We start from the raw sequence: 18,402 nt of genomic DNA on the forward strand, positions 1-18,402 counted from the left end.
GTCTTCAGTATTATTGCTGAAATATTATAAGGATCCCTGGCTGAGGGCAGTAAATACCCAACATAGGCTATTTCTCACTCCATTTTGTGTAGTGAATCAAATTGATTGAAGCATTGACAATGCTGGTGACCACTCTAAAACTGGATATACCAGAATTGCAGAGTTTATATCTAATCCATTGGTAGTAGAAATGCTTATCTCTGGTGTTGGTGCTGTTTGACATGCACAGTCCTATACTGTCACTTTATAAGGCTAACATCTCAGAGTGGACACTTGATTTGCTAATAATGGTAAATTATGTGATAGGCCAAGGCACAAGGACACAAAATTGTTTTGCTAAACAACCTGTTGCAGCAATCACTGCAACATAATCAAGTATATCCCTCCACGTGAAGATCTACTTTTATCATCATGAAGTCTATGCAATGTTCATTTTACCAATACAGTCATTTACAGCTGCAGGCAGATTGGTGAGGTGGAGGAGGAGTAAGGTTTGCCTTTTTGTTTACTCTCTCAGTAACTGCCAGAGTCGCAATCTAGCTGCTAAGTGCCATGGGACCCAACCATCTCAGTCAGTAAAAGATGTCGCCAACCACACTGAGACGGTTAGAGCGGTTTTCCAGCCAGAGTACATTCTGTACTTTTGTCACCCATAGCACTCTGAATTGCATTCAATAGAAGACCTCAGATTCACCAGCAAATTTGGTTAAGTTTGGGTGGAGGTCTGGATTCTAGGCCCCTAGAACATGACTTGGGTCCCTTACTCACTAGCCCACCATTCAAACTATGATATCACCTCAAACACATTTGTCTGCTGATCTTAATCTTGCCTTCTGTACACCCTGCATGGTTTAACTTACATGCCTCACTCTGACCAAGCTTTTTTCCACGCTATGTCCATGCCTACTGTAATCTGCCAATATTGCTTGCAAAGTGTCACTGTACTTAAGTACACATGACACTAATCAAATCAAAAATCTCAAATCCCAATGACTTTGCATTTTACCACCATGAATTTATGACTTAATTCATCTATAACCCTTCAGATTGAAAAAAGTAGAAGTAGAACCTAGGTTGCTTTATTGTTTCACATAAACACCATTGTAATGCAGGATTATTGCTGCTGGTGTGGACCATACTCCAAGTTGGTGGGTTACAAAAGGATAAGCCTCAACTGAGTGAGTATCTCATTGAAAACTGAATCCATTCAGTTGTTCAAAAGGAGAAAGTAGACATTGAAATTTTTCCTAAATATTTCAAGTTAGGAAACACCATAGAGTTGGAAGATTAGTTTTCAGACTTGACAGGGAATGCTGAATTGATCTGTCAAGGCAACGTTATTGATCTCAGTTTGGTATTAGAAGGACCTTATCAGGTTACAATAATCTTAGTTTACTTTAATAATAACCTATACACAGATTGCTCCACACCAGTACGTGAAAGAACATAATACTACACTTAGAAAAACACCAAGCTTAAAACATAACTTCAAGATCACTATCCATGTATTGAATGACAATTTACATTTATACAGTGCCTATAAAAGTAGTAAAAAGGTTTATACAGTAATTAGGTTTTACAAAGATAGCATAGGATAATCAATCAGAAAGGCAGGCTTTTAAAGTAATGTCAAAGCAGCATGCTTAAGGTATAGTGATTAAAGACAAAGTCTATGTGGTGTAAAAACTCAGTCTTTTAAAGTTATGAAAATTGGAACTAAAGCAAAAAAAAGAGATGAAGGTAGAATTCTATACGATGGCTGAAATTTGTAACTGACGTATACAGCAATTCAATGATTCTTTTATGTCATGCAGTGGTTTGACCTAGCACAAACATCTAGTTTCTCGATTTGTCAGACAAATGGAAAAAAAAAGGACAATCAGCAAATTTGTTTAAAAAATAAATTCAATTGAGTTGACCTTTTATTGGTTAGTCTTTATTGTCAAATAGGGACCAAAGGTCTACATATTTGTACAAAGCATGTACAGCAGCACAATCTGGAAACTTTAAATACACAAGTATTGCTAGTAATAACTGAGTTAATCTTAAAATAAAAATACAACTTTAATTCTCACAGGAGTAGAAGTCTCAGCCCCAATCATCTCTATACTTATTATTCAAACCCAACAAAAAATTGAATAAGAATAGTCGTTTCCTCCTTTTGATGCCTGTTCCTAGTTACAGGAAAACTGAAATCAGGGTACAAAAATCAAACAAAAAACATACACCAGCAAGAGAATTCCAATGCCTCATACACTCACCCAGTATTTACACAATCCTGAACTAAGCATTGAGTATCTGATTTAGCTACATTTTGCAACATTAAGTGTAGTAGCAAGCACTCAAGACTATAGCACGCTTAGATGCCCAAAAAATTATAAGCCTATCCTTTTCAGACTTTCTTGCTGGCTGGGTGGGTAAATTCACCATGTGATAAGGCAAAAAAAATTATCCCAGATTTAATTGACTGTCTGTACTTAACACCTTTTCCCTCCCCACTGTTTGGGAAATTCAATATTCCCATTGTGTCACTACCTTGTGACTATCCTAGAAAATGAATATTTTAGGTATCTATTTGAGAACAGAACCAAATGCAACTTCGATGCCCCACACAATGGCTGAACAGTTTAATATTATCCAGATTACAAACAAATCTGACCGAATTGTGCAACTATGCAGAAATTTGCCACTGTCTTTAGAAGACAATCACATTGCAATAGAAATCGACACTATAGAGAGAGTTCCCTGTGCAATACAAAGGTTTAATGTACAACTTTACAACTTATTTCTCTATTTCCCTTAATGATATAGCTTCAGGAAATACTGGGCAACAGACTTCCTCATGCACAATTCTGATCAAGATTCACTGAACCTGACTGCGACAAGAATTTGTTCAATTCAGAACTTAGAACCCACCTCACTAACCAGCTTTTAAAAGTATACCCAAGTTCTAGTCCTCACAGCCTCTCCCAATATTCTTTATTGAAACTATACACAAGTGTTTAAAAGGACATAAGTGTCAAAAATAAAGCCTTTACATTTGCAAAGTTATACTCTGCTATTTTCTGTTCTATGTAATTCTGAGCTGGTGCTTTGAAATTCAGTATACAATTTATTAAAGTTGCAATTTTCAATTGTCCCCTGCACTTAAGTACAGCAATACTATGTTCACACTGAACTGGAATGTGTGCTGGACCATCCTAGATTGACTGCATTCATTAACACTTTGCATAATTAAATCTCAAAAACAAAAAAAGGCCTCACCAATAGTACACTGTGTTCTTGTTTATTATTTAATGGCAAGAGTTGCTGCATAATTTTTCCTGGTATTAATTCAAAAATGTTAATGGAAGTAATTTGATGTACTTTGTTACTGTCAGTCCACTGGTTATATTCAATTTAAGTTGTTCCCACCCACTTTCTCTTCTCTTAAAAAGAGAGAAGGATATTAACAAATCAGTTCAGAAATATCAAGTTTGACATTTCCAGGCCAGAGGTGTTTCAGGAAGTATTCGTTATATTTAAATCGAGGATTCTATTTATTCACAAACTCCATTCAAATTGAAGGACAAAACAATCTGGTCCAGAGCAGAACATGAATAAAAAGTTTCATGTCACATTACCTCTGTGGTTTAATATCTAACGTCACCTATATTTTAGCTCAAAGAAAGAGATACTCAACTTACTAAAATTCAGGCAAAGCTCAGTGTTACTGCACACTAGTTTCTGCACTTGGAACTTAGCAAAATTTGTACTTCTTTCACACCATGAACCATGCATTTGACAGCCTTAGAATTCAGAAAGTTCAAATTACACTTCTCTCTATCCCTATTCCAGGGCACTTACTGGAGTGGTAAGGACAATTTAAAAATTGACGCTTGTTAGATTTGGACTTTCCTCCAACCCAGTAAAGCTGCATTAAGAATACACTAACTTCAGCCCAAACTTCTAATACCTGGGAATGGGATTCAGATTAAAAGGCTGATGCAAGCAGCCATGGAAAAAAAGTGTATTTATACACCATGATGCAGAAGCATAGCTATTTTCTGCACCAAAATAATTCAACATTGCAGCTCACTCTGCAGAAGGCTTGGCTGTATTCATTAACACAGCTAACTTAGGGATGGTGTGCAACTAATCTTAAGATCGTTCAGCTCATTTTCCTGAGCAGCAGAGCTTATACAAAAATAACAGGAAAATTTAGTTCTGAATTTTATCTTCTAAAATGTTTTTGCAAATGCAAGATTTTACCTTCAAATACCAATTGTCATTTATTCAAGAGGTAGAAATTTCCAGATTACACATTCTCATTTCTTGGTATGGAGGTGGCCCATCATTGTCACCCAAGCCAACTATAATATGGCCTGCTTATCTGTAAACTTGTTTTGCAGTTGTGTAGCAGATCTTTGCAGCTTTATACACAAGCACACCAATTCTTTCACACCCACCACCTTCCCCTACTAAGTCACTACAGGAATGACAGAATTCTAACCAAAGTGTGAACTATAGGTTTCTTCCTTTGTGCCTCATGTTCAAAAAAAAAGCAAATCACTGAAATCCCTACATTTTTATTTGCAAACTTACATTTTTAAAAAATGCTGAATTATCGTGAATTCTTATTTGCATTTTTGCCCTAAAATTAACAAATTTGTTGCTAGTACAGTGTGAGGATAGATAACCCTTTACAGAAATTTACATTGCCAGAACACTATGACACAGTGTACTATCAGGACTCTTGATAGCATAGAGTTATAGTCCTAAAAATTTATGTACCATCGATCAGTGACTTTTTTGGATTTTCCTACAGCAAAAAGTAATGTGTGCATATTATCCTTGTATTCTCATTGCAGTTTAATACGTGCGACATATACAACAGCCACAGGGTTTGCTCCCTTCTCAGCTAAGGTGAATGAAAGAAGCCACAATGGTGAGCTGAGCTGCATCAATCTGCACACAAGTCAATTGTGAACATAGCATTACTTATTAGTTGCAGGGAAGCCAGGTAGGATACGATTGTTGGTATGAAGTGGCAGTGTGCGCTACATAGTAGTTGCTAAAGTTTGCATCACTGACATATGGAGCAGGCTGGTAATAACAAGTGACATTGGTGACATTAGGGATGATGTTTTGCTCTGCCAGCACCTTGAGCGCCAAAAGGCTGATTAAGTTGAGAGTTTGGCGTCTTTCATGTCCCATCAAACAAACAGTGCTCTCATTCACAACATTCCTCAAGATCATCAGGTAATCATATTTGCTTTTCTCCTCGCCGATGAAGTGATTCTGGAGGTAGACTTCTAGCTTTCTCTGTTGTTCAGTGATGTCTGGGAAATCAATAAAGAAACGAGAGCACATGTACCGCTCTAAGGATTTAATTACTTCTTCACTGGCTGGTTTGAATTCTCTTACCAGAAGGTTGCAGTATTTAAGCAGTCCTCCTCCTCGGATTTCCTCTGGCGTTTTGGTTGCAATCAGTGTATTCCTGAGGTGATCTAATGCTTCCTCAAAGTCCCCATATACACTTTCCCCAATTACTGTTGGATGGAAATGCTCGCTCATTGGGTTCTCCGAGTAATCATAATAAAATAAGAGAGAATCCAAGATGATTTGGAAGGAATCAACACTAAACTCAAACTGTCGGCGGAGAGAGTCCACAAATTTTAACTCCACGTTCTTTCCATTATTGTTGGAGAGGGAGATCAAGCTCCAACGATCTGTATCCGTACAGACCTTCACCATTTTTTGCACATAGACCTCTTTGAGTGTAAGGGGGGTGATTTTCTCTTTGTTAACTCCTTCTGGAAGGAACTCCAACAGACAACCCAGCACCACATCTTTTACCAACTGGAATTCAGTTTCCCCTGGTAGATCAACCCCAAAAATTAAGTCCAAATCTTTGTAGTTCAAGCCATTATTCTTTACTAGGACATGGCTGGCTGCTGACCCATTAAGACGGACATCCCGTACTAGAATTCCACTTTCAAATAGCCTGGTCCTTACAGTCTTAACCACATCTTTGAGTCTGACCTCTAATGTTGGAAAGTTTCCACGGCCATGAATGAGGACCACCTCAGTGAGGACATCATTCAAACTGCTCACTTGATCCCAGCTCAGCACACTAGTGGCTTTACTTTCAGCCATATTGGGTCTTTGGACTTTAATCCACTGGAAAAGAGAAAATAAGTATATTAATTACATGTACTTAAAAATAAGATGCTCTTCAGGGAAAAAGAGCTTGCAGTTAAAACACACATGACAAAGTGTCCCAAATATTTAAATATAATGATAATTGAGGACCAGTCGAGTTCAAAGCTGTTTGTTCAGCATCAGGTCTAGAATTACAATTTAGGTGGACTGAAAAATTTCACCTTTTTGTACTTACTATCCATTAGGAAAACTGCAACGTACAACAGTTGAAAAACTTCACTTCAGGGATATGCCCATAGTTGAACAAAATAACAGTTAAAGAAAAAAAAAATCTGCTTTGTAGCACGATGACACCAAGATAACCAAATAGCAAAATGTTTAGTGGGTGCCAGCTCAGCTGTTTCACTTGTTTACAAAGCAAGTTAGTTTTTTACATGGCACAATATGGACACAGCAAATAACTAATAAGGTCAGTCAAGCTCATGTCAGGGTATCGTGACAATAGTTCTTTTACAACCACGGGTCAAAGAAACTCAACTGATTGCTGCAACTGTTCTTCCCATGCTTAAAGATAAATGAAATGGCAGAAGTGGAAGCATTATTTTATTGAATGAATGCTAAAGAACCTCAATACAGCTCAAAAAAAAGTTCTTCAGCAGGATAGGCCATTTGTAGAGTTATGCAAACACAGACCAAGTTGTCAAAAGAGGGTCACATGCTAGCAAGCTCAACAACCTCAGTGTTCTGCTATACCCTACAGGTAATAAATTGCCTTTTAAAGAGTGATCAATATTATAATGTCGACAGTGTGCTAATTTAAACAAATCACCCACAAAACCACAAGTTAAAATGAAAAAAGGTTGAGTACTTTTAACGAGATGTGAACTTCTGAGATTAAGGCTTTAGAGAAACCCATTTCCTGGAAATTGTGAAACCTTATATGGAGCAGTATAGTTGGATTAATTTTGAACTGCTCAAGTTGTTAAGAGCCACCGAGTCAAATGGCTTTCTGGCACTATTAGCACAAAACTACAGATACATATTCTGCATGTCAATTTATTGACATTGAGTAAATGATTTACTGTATCTATTTCATATTAACATTGAATTCAAGAATGTTTACTTAAAAATAACTGAAAAGTTTAAGTATTAGTTAATACATCCTGTAGATTTTGTTAGAGCTTTTCCAGACTAGTTACACTGTCTTTGCAGTGCCGCTGCTTTCTATATTTCACATTTAAGAGTTTCCTTTAAAACAATGGTCAAACAGTTCTTTCATCAAATAGTTCTGGGAAACCATGCAAATGTCAAAATGTCTAACCCCACTGCATACAAGATTATAACTTTATGAATGTTTCAGTGACATCCCCTCAGTTTGCAATAACTACTTTATTGAAAAAAGTCTCTAGTGTGCATTATCTGCTTTGGTGAAACCAGTTTATGACAAGTTTTTCATCACAACCTTTTCCAACCCTAGTATCATCCTATTGTTGTTACCATTTTTTGGAAAGAATGACATTTACTACTTAATGAAACTTATGCCTTATTTGTATACTCCAAAGTGTCTTTTCTTTAATAAAATGCTTAAATTTGGTCATAGCACTGACTACATTCAATTATTTATTTGGGCTACTGACATTACTCATGTACATCATTTAGTATTTTACCATTAATGGTTTAGTTCCATTCTTTATTTCCATCCAAATAAAATTAACTTGTGAGATGCACATTAAACATATCCATCATCTGTTGTCCTTTTGAAGTATCTTACAGCTTTTTCACTGTCAGCCAAACCCATTGTTGTATGGTCAGCTAATTGAGATGCTACTCCTAATTCTCTGGTTTCCACCATACAAAGAATAAAACAAGTTTGAAATACAGGAAAACACTATCAATATGCACCTCCAATCTAAAAAAAAACTTTCCCCTTTAACTATGCAGATTCATTCAGTTCACAAACTTGCTTAGCAGGTTTCTGGTTTATTACTGCTTAACAACTTCCTGAAAATTCATTAACAAACATTTTACCTATCGTGTAACTTCGTCAAATATTATACATTAAGATATTTTAGATTTGATTACCTCATGTATTTCTAAATGCTTACTAGCTGATCTTGAATCTTGGACTATAGGTAGTCCACAAGAAAATGGAAAATCGTCAGTCATACAGGAAATAAGACTACTCTCAAAGATGACTGGTGGTGGTTTTACCAGAGGCCACCATGCCTCAGATGACAAGTGACTGAATGACCTTCATGGTAACTTCAACTGATCTGAGAATCAAACCCATACTGTATCACTGGTTTACAAACCAACCATCCAGCACCCGAGTCCACAATAAATATTAGACTAATTAATTTCTTTTTTGAGCAGGGCCTTGTTAACTACCCTCCAGTTCCACAATTAATATCTAAGAATCCACAATGAAAAGTGTATAATGAAGCTCTGAGTTAAACTAAGCCCCTAAGCTAGTTAATTAGTTCTCCAAAAGCATATTTAGTCACACCTAATACAACTCTACCACATTGTTGGACTTTTCCTCAAATATAACAAAATTATAAAATATCAAAATTTATAGATCTGACAACTTAAATATTTGACTTTCACATTCTCACACCAGCTTAAAACCAGATTTGCCAACAAGTACATTCTAAAACAATGCCAAAAACATTTAAGTAGCCAAAAATGATTCATAAAGTATGTTCTTGTTGAATAAAAAAAAATTTATAACAGCTGCTATTAAGAAAGCAACTGAAGCATTTTGCAAAGTGAATTTGGAAAATTCAAATTACAATTAAACTTAAAAATTGTTTTACATAGATGTAAAACCTTAAAACTATTTAGAGATGGTCATTACTATCAAATCGACTCAAGCTAGCAGGACTATTTTAATGCCTGGAATTCACTAGAAAGTGGGGAGTACAAAATAACAGTCAAGCAACAAATATCTATCATGCTGCTTCATGAGAGTATATATAGTTAATGCTGGTCTTCAATGAAAGAATTGAGAACACCTGCTCTTTCCTGAAAGAATTAAAAAAAATATTGCTTATAATATTGTGAGTGAAACTGCCAAAATATTTGAATTAGGATTAAGTGAAGCATGAGGTGTTTAATACCAATGAACTTTTTTAAAAAAAGTGTTTTATATTAATGGGCTCAGGGCAGCAAAGTTGTAAGTAAAGCCTCATTTTATCACTCATTCAACAATTCAACCACCTAGGACTAAACTAATAAAACAAACTAACCTTGAAGAACGCATCGTCATGATTAAAAGATGGGTTACTTTACAATCTAATTAGCTTCTGAAAGTAACACTTATCAACTAGCAAGACAACGAAAGTACAGAAGGCATTGCGTACAAAACAGAAAGCCTTGGTGGACTAGAAAAACAAAATGCAGCTTCTTATCTTACAAAGATGCATTTAACGCGAACCATAGAAAATCGTAACAGTTACTAAAACCACCCACAATTCCACAAAAACTTGACAGCCAAATGAATGCTTTGCTGCCTGCGTTGCTGCAATTTATAGATTTCAGACCCCTTCACAGTCTAAACATTTGCTGTACCTCTCCACCGCACAAACACACCTGCAGCACACACTAGCAAAAGCCGAACCCCATCCACACCAGAAAGCCGTTCGACTTTGGTTACGTTGCGCTTTTCCTGATCTGAACACAACATTATTAATGCAGTTTTAGTTTTGTGTCTGCACTATTTCATCGCGAAAGGTTCCGGCTAATTGGGATTAACCCGAGTGGCCCCTCTGATTGGATGTCAGTTCACGTGCACCTGGGAGATGCTGCAATGATAGGGGATGTTTTGAGTTTATCCTTTTTGGAAAGTAGATGGACACGCTTAAGTATTTGGCTCGAATGCAACTTCACCTCGTTATTGGTGACTACATTAGCAACATGGGAGGCACATTGCTCAACCAACTACAGCATGCAATAAATGGCATCATTTACTCGGGGGTTTAAAAGTCAGATTTGGAAACGACATTATGAGTCTGAGATAACGTAGATCAGCTATTTCTGTGTCCAGGTTGTACTGCTTTTTTATAAGTTTATCTTTATTAATCAAAAATAAACTTTATGTCTAAAACGTTTTCTGTATTCTTCTTAAAAAGCAGATTCATGATCCCACAACAGCTCAATGTGTTTTACAAAGAAATTGGAAGTTTTTGAAATTATTTTGAAAGACTTGACCAGATGGATGTTGAAACGGTGTCTTCTGTTGTAGGCGAATCTAGATTTAAGGGTTCCAGTTTAAAAATAAGGGGTGGCCCAGTTAAAACAGAAAGGGTTATGAGTCTTTGGAATTCCATTCCTCAAAAGGGCAGTGAATGCAGAGTCTATAAATAGTTTTAAGGCAAAGCTAAAAAGATATTTAATTACCAAGGGGATGAAAGGGATGGGGGGCTTGTGGGAATATAGAGTTGAGGGTAAAATCAGATCAGCCACGATTTTCTTGCATTGCGGAACAGGCTTTGAAGGGCTAAGTGGTCTACTCTTGCTCCTTATACGTTCACTCAACCAATGGAAATTTTTGAAGTGTAACTATTTTTGTAACGTAGAGAGAGATATACAGCAGCATGATTTGTTTGAGATTTTAAAAAATGTCTTGGCTAGGACACCAAGAGAACTTCTCAATTCTTCTTGGAATAATGCCATGGGATTTTATATGCATCTGGTTGGTTCATCATCCAACTACCTGTATACGGGTGACACGATGGACACTCCCTCACTACCTCAACGCCGAGTGAGCATGGATCACGTGCTCAAATCCTGGGTTGGGACTTGCATTGACCAGCTTTGGCCAGATCACTATTATGTCTATTGACAGCTAATAACACTGGTGAGAAAAACAAAAGATTGATCCTGACAGAAATTTAGTCATAAATAGGCAACATCTTCAATTTAAAAGGAAAATTGCTTTACTTAATATATGATAAATCAATTAGAAAATCGGCAACTTTTATAATTGGACCGATGGAGTTTAATGAAAGCTCCTTCTAATGTGATTTGTAGATAGACAGTGAGAAGTTAAATTAATATGTTACAAATAAAGAGACGTAAGTTCTGGGACTCGCTTGGATTAGATTTGTTCTAGATTGAAACGTCTTGAATTTCAGAAAGGTTCATCAATAAGAACTTTATGTGATAGCATACTTGGAACATTCCAGTCCAAGAATGATACCTCCACAGCTATTTAACATATATACCAACAAGAACGAAGGAAACTGCATTTATATAAACACATTTTACATTCTCAAAATGTCCCAAAGCATTTTTCAATCAATTAGATATTTAAAGTCTATTCATTTCTTTAACACAAAATGCAAATATCAATTTGCACACGTCAATTTTCCATACCCACAATGGGATAAAGTGACAAGAAGGTCTGTGGTTGGTGGGATTGGTTTGAGGGTTAAATTTCAGAAAGAATACTAAGACATGTTTAATTCACCTGCATAAGAAGAAAATGCCTCAATTTTACACTCCCTTAAAAAGATAGCACTTCTTGTGAAATATTTCATCAGCACTGTAGTGAAGTAACAGTTTAGATTTCTTTGTTCAAGTACCCACGGTGGGGCTTGAGTCCATGACTTTCTGACTGAAAAGTTATAGGTTACCACCGAAGCAAGCAAATACACAAATCCAAATAGGAAGGTTAAGTGTTGTATTATTGAGTGAAAAAATGGCATGATATCAATCAACCTCAGTATATGGGCAGAGTGCGAAATGATATAAAGTAAAAGCAATTTAAATTTACTTTTTTGTTATTCATTTCCAAGACTCCAAAAGATGTTGACTCCTTGGTGGAGCACAATTTCACTGTAATTAGAAATTCTCCAGTACACTACTGAAGTAGCTTTTCTTTATCTTTAAACTTAGGCAATGTCAACTGTCTATTTGGCTATGATACCTAAATCAATTTTATTTTCAATCAACATGCATGTACAACTGGAATCCTTGTATGGTGATTGGGAGCAGAATGTCAAGCAAGATTACAAATTATGGCACTCCTTATTCTCATTCCAATGTAATCAGCTGATTGAGCAAAGACTGGCAATTAAACCCCTTCCTGCATTGTGCAATGGCTTCAACTAAAGAAAGTTATTGGTGTGGAGAGAGGCTATTTTGGTATACCGAGTCCAAGCCACTTCTCTGCAGAACAATCCAGTTATATCTACACAACCCATCCAACTGCCCAGCCATTGCTCCAGGGTGGTGAGTGTATGGAATGAGCTGCCAGAAGAAGTGATGGAGGCTGGTACAATTACGACATTTAAAAGGCATCTTGACAGGTGCACGAAGGGTTTAGAGGAATATGGGCCAAATGCTGGCAAATGGGACTAGATCAGCTTAGGATATCTAGTTGGCATGGACAAGTTGGACTGAAAGATCCATTCCTGTTCTGTGTAACTCTATGAGTCTATACTGCATAAATTTTGAATCTCCTTTTGCAGTCATTGATCATAGACAGTAAGTTCCAGTTCATTATCATTGCTGCATAAAACAGTTCTTCCTTAAATTCCTCCTTTTTATCTTGCCCAAAACAACACAAAGGTCCAGAGGAGATTTATGAGAATATTTTTGAGAAGTTAAGTGCAAGGTTAAGTTGGAGAAGTTGCTACAGCTACCTTGAAACAAAGAGGTTGAGTTGAGAGTTATACAGTTATAGACTTATACAGCACAGAAGCAGACCTTTTGATACAACTTGTCTATGCCGACCAGATTTGGAGCGCAAGTCGGCCATATGGTCCTGACAGCCTCCTCTGATTTGGTCTCAGCTCCACTTTCCTGTCTACTCTCCCACCTCACCTCACACTCTGCGTGACTTTTGACTCTTTTGTAAATCAAACATGTACTTAATTCAGTGTTCAAGATATTCAGTGGCCCTGCCTCCACTGCTGTTTGGGAAGAAAAATTCGACAGACTGATGACCCTCTGACAGAAAAGAAAAGCTTAAACCTGTGTCCACTACTCTTGTACCATCAGCTAAATGGGAACAGTTTTTCTTTATCTGTCTTATCTAAAACTGTAAACTTAAGGACATTGCCTGGATTTGAGGGTTTGAGCTATAGGGAGAGGCTGAATAGGCTTGGACTTTTTTTTCCCTGGAGGCTGAGGGATGATCTTATAGAGGTTTATAAAATCATGAGAGACATGGATAAGCTGACTAGTCAAGGTCTTTTCCCCAGGTTAGGGGAGTACAAAACTAGAGGGCATAGATTTAAGGTGAGAGGGAAAAGATTTAAAAGGGACCTAAAGAGCCTAACTTTTTCACTCAGAGGGTGGTGAATGTATGGAATGAGCTGCCAGAAGAAATGGTGGAAGCTGGTACAATTACAATATTTAAAAGTCACCTGGACAGGTACATGAATAGGAATATGGGCCAAATGCTGGCCAATGGGACCACATTAGTTTAGGACATCTGGTTGGCATGAATGAATTGGACCAACAGGTCTGTTTCTGTGCCGTATAATTCAATGACTCTATAACTGTATACATCTCAACTCAATCTCTTTGTCCCAAGGTGGCTGTCCCAACTTCTCCAATTTAACCTTGTACTTGATTTCCTCAAAATATTCTGGTAGATCTCGTCTGGACTCTTTCAAGGACTTTCACATTCTTCTCAAAGTCTAGTGACCAAAACTGGACACAAAACTCCAAATGCAGCTTAAATCAAGCTTTACAAAGATTGAGGATAAATTCCCCTATTTTGTACTCAATAACTCTATTAATGATGTCCAATATCCCATTTACTTTTTCCTGCCATCTTGAAAGTTCCATGCTCACGGACACAGAAGGTCCTCTATCCCAACACCTTCCTTAAAGATGTGTCATCAAATTTACATTGTCTCTCACCAGCTATTCTTCTACACTGTATCATATCATTACTTCTCTGTATTAAACTTCATCTGCCCCTTTACTGTAATTCTGCAAACCTCTTTATGCCATATTGCAGTTCAGTGATATTATACTCCAAGTTTGGTATTATCAGCAAAATTTGAAATTTTACACTGTATTCCAAAATTTTATATTAAAAAGGCAGTGGCCCTAGCTCTGACCCTTGACAACTACCATTATACGCCATTCTCCAGCCTGAAAACATATCATTTACCACTCCTAGATGTTTTCTATCCTTAAACTAATTTTTCATCCTGAAACATGAGCCTCAATGTTGAAATCAGCCTTTTATATGTTACTTTGTAAAAACATCATTTAAGCAACATCCACTATATTCCCTTCAATAATACTCCCTATTACTCTATCAACACATTCAATTAAATTATTCATTACAAATTGAATGAGGTTGGCTGTCCTTCATTAATTCAAAACTCTCTAAATACCACTAATGCTAAACTGACTAGCTAGCTGTTCTTACATCCCTTCTCAGGTAAGGATGTCAGATTTAGTACGCACCAATCCTCTAGCATGTTCCTCACATCTAGTGAAGTCAGGAAGAATGGATAATTAGGATAAGGCCTTCTGCTATCTCTTGCAAGTTGGGAGTGCTAGCCATCTGGATGAGACAACTTATCCCCTCTGAGCATAATCAGCCTTTGCAGTACACCCTGGTCTATCAATATGGCAACATCCACTACCTTCAGCATCTCTGCTTCCAGCAACATTTTGTCAGCTACCATTTGCCTCAAAATCCAATGCAAAGTCCCCTTTAAATATTCTAGCATTGTCCTTTGTCTCTGGCAGATATCACCCTCTTTCTCCACAATAGACAACAATCTATCTCTTACTAGCCACTTTTTACATGCTGGTAATGCTTTGTGAGCAATATTATGAATTACTTAGGTTCTGCACTTCAGAACGTTATATATCTTATATTATTATATAAAGAAATGTACCAGTAAAATGCAAAACATTTATTTCCAAGATTGCTGTCTCATATTTGCAATAAGATACTTCAAATAGTATTTTTTAAAATTACACTGGCTAATCTTTAGTAACTACTGGGGAAGAATAGATCTCAAACTGACCTGTTTCAATAAATGGTTACATTACTGCTTGAAAAGTGAGAACTGGAGCCATTGAGGCACTGTTTAGTTTTCACACATCTTAAAAAGATGGAAACTCCATACCCTGGATGGTTAAAGTTACCCTGGTTATAACACTTAAAAAGAAAGGTAACTGGAGGAATAAAAATATTTCCATAGCAATGACGTCACAGTGACATCATAAACCAGCTTCAACTGATTTCATCAGCTACAAAATTATTGATTATATTTTCCCACTTTTTGTAAGATACTGGCATGTATTAGCATGACCTGGAATAGGTCAGAGATCTTAATATAATTACTGACATTTATGAGAGTGAGTATGATTCATACTTGACTTTAAATTCATTTGTTGGTCTCACTCATGAAGCCATTTATTAAGTAATACTAGTTCTTAAGATTATTTACTAAGTACATTTTGGATTGTTTTTGATTGATTTTTCAGTGACTTCACTCATTAAGAAAAGGAAGAAAACAATTTTATGTCTCCATTTCTGCAACATTATCTTCAATTCTTCCTGTCTCCCTTACGTAGTCTTACTTTTCATTGCCTTCTTAACATGCATCTTTTTCCTTTATCTCTTCAGTTCTTAAATGCTTTGTTGCAATGGTTTCTTTAACTGTCTCCGATAAATAGAATACATGTCATGAAACATTGATATGTCACTCATAAAAAATACACTAGTTCATTTGTGTGAAGAACCAGTGAGCAATCAGTTCCATTCTGATTTATTTCAGGTAAAGCACTCCAATTGAATAAATATCCTCTCTATTTCCAGTTAAGTTCATGGTATGAAAGTACTACAATTTCTGCACACAACTGAATACCTTCCTATGAAAATTATATTCTGAAAATGTACATTTTTTCATTTTAAATGGGTTTTACACAAAGCTAAATATTACAGGGTGTCCTTAGTAATATTTTGCATAGGGCCAGATGTTTGCAGAGTCATACAGTCATAGAGATGTACAGCACGGAAATAGACCTTTGGTCCAACTCGTCCATGCCGACCAGATATCCTAACATAATCTATTCCCACCTGCCAGCACCCGGCCGATATCCCTTCAAACCCTTCCTATTCGTATACATATCCAGATGCCCTTTAAATATTGCAATTGTACCGGCCTCCACTATTTCCTCTGGCAGCTCATTCCACACACGTACCACTCTCTGCGTGAAAACATTGCCCCTTAGGTCTCTTTTATATCTTTCCCCTCTCACCCTAAACTTGTACCCTCTAGTTCTGGATTCCCCCACCCCAGGGAAAAGACTTTGTCTATTTATCCTATCCATGCCCTCATGATTTTATAAATTTCCATAAGGTCACCCCTCAGCCTCCGACGCTCCTGGAGATTCATCTGTCCTCACTACAGAGAATAAACAGACCTAATGTTTATTCCAGCAGCATTCTCACTCTGTGATATATGCTCCATGACACAATGGCAGAACTGTTCTTGAAGTATGGTTGAAGAGTGTAAACCTGTCAAACTGCCAGGTTATTTAAATCCCCTGTCCTTTAAAAAATAGAGGATAAAACTGCATGAATGTGTTCACAAGAGTTAAAAAAAATTCTTTACCATCAATTTCAATACATATTTGTTAACTCAGTCCTAAGTGCTATAATTATTGCATTGTTATTGCTTCATTGCTTTCCACAGCTTTTCATCATTACAGAAGAGAGCTATATGTTCCCAGTTTGATATTCAGCTCAAAGAGGTTATTGAAGCATTTAAAGTTGGATTAAGAATACCAATGTTCATTCTTATAAGGGATTAAGTATGTCAGAGGATTTAGATGTATGTTATGGACTTTCACGAATAAGATCATTTTATACAATGAAGTTTATAATAGATATTTAGAGCTTTATTTTCTTTTGTCTCTGAAATGTTCCTATAGCCAATCTACGGTGTTTACTGGGTGTGTTGGCATGGATATGTAGGAAACATAGATTGGCATCAAATAGCATTAAGTTGCATAAGAGCTGTAAAGGACCTTTGAAATGGGGGAGGGGGTGTTCATGAATTGACACAGAATACATGACAGATGATTGGAGATGGGTTAGGGCATAGGTTAACATGAGTTCACAAGGATGGGGTATGGAGAGTGGATGGCAATGAGAATCTAATATTTAACAAAATAACTCAACTAATGTCCAAGAGTTCTGAGAAGAACGCTTTCAGTAGCCAGTAAGTTTGATCTAAGGTAGACAAGCAGGAAGCTGGATAAACAGAGCAAGCCAGACTGCATCAGGTGAAAACGTTGACATTTCTTCAGGAATGGGGGTGGGCAGGGGGCAGAGTGGTGATGTGGGGATAGGTGGAGACAGGTAGCGGGTACAACCTGGTTGGTCAATGGGAGGAATGAATCTGGTTGATGGCAGGGAGTAGTGGCAGGGAGTGGGAGAGGCGAAGAGAGTTGGGGGAAGGGAAGGGAAGGGAAGGGAGGTTATTTGAAATTGGAGACCTCAGTTTTGAATCCTCTGAGCTGTAGGCTGCCCAAGCTGAAAATGAAGTGCTGTTCCTCCAATTTGCGGTTTGATTCATTGTGGCAATGGAGGAGGCCAAAGATGGTCATGTCAGAAAGGGAGTGGAAAGAGGAATTAAAAAGGCGGTGACTGGAAAGTCCGGTTGGCCCCTGCAGGCCCAGCTGAGATGCTCGGCAAAACATTCCCTTAGTTTATGTTTGGTCCCCCCGATGTAGAGAAGACCACATCGGGAGCACTGGATGCAGTAAAACAAGTTGGAGGAGAGGCAGATGAACCTTTGTCTCACCTGGAAGGACTGTTTGGGGCCCCTGGATGCAGGTAAGGAGGGTGGTGTGCTGGCAGGTTTTGCCTCTCTAACCAGGTAAGTTTGATATAGCACTCAGCAGCTCGTATGGTCACCACCAGAGGCAGCAGATCAACTTTAATCTGCACACCTCCCCATCCAAACAACACCAACACTATCTTACCCTGAATAAATATTGCACAATTCAGGGTAAAGTTTTCTCAAGGCAGGTGCACTGAGCTGGGAAATTGTCTGACGTACAATGGATGATCTACCATCTGGTCTTTAAAATCTGTTTTGACCCACGTTTGCAAAATGTGACAATAAACTGGTGAGATAAAGCATAGATAATGTACGCAGGTATGGCAATGAAGTGGCTGTGGTTTTGGACCAGTACCCTCGGAAGGCACAAATTCAAATCCCAACAAAGTTTATGAAACCAATTTCAACATCTCTGATCATTCAT

General features: G+C 37.3%; 1 protein-coding gene across 2 annotated transcripts in view; it reads right to left on the reverse strand.

Moving 5' to 3' along the window:
* Positions 1 to 1,914: 1,914 nt before the first annotated feature.
* tent5c (terminal nucleotidyltransferase 5C) overlaps positions 1,915 to 18,402 on the reverse strand; it is a 31,566-nt gene continuing 15,078 nt past the window's right edge. For both annotated transcript variants that reach the window (XM_060833080.1, XM_060833081.1), the window contains one exon: positions 1,915 to 6,162. In XM_060833080.1, the coding sequence (XP_060689063.1) occupies positions 4,984 to 6,138 (1,155 nt within the window). In that variant the 5' untranslated portion in view covers positions 6,139 to 6,162 and the 3' untranslated portion in view covers positions 1,915 to 4,983. The remainder of the gene's footprint in view (positions 6,163 to 18,402) is intronic.

This window comes from Hemiscyllium ocellatum, chromosome 12 (assembly GCF_020745735.1).
Source record: "Hemiscyllium ocellatum isolate sHemOce1 chromosome 12, sHemOce1.pat.X.cur, whole genome shotgun sequence".
NCBI classification, from domain to species: domain Eukaryota; kingdom Metazoa; phylum Chordata; class Chondrichthyes; order Orectolobiformes; family Hemiscylliidae; genus Hemiscyllium; species Hemiscyllium ocellatum.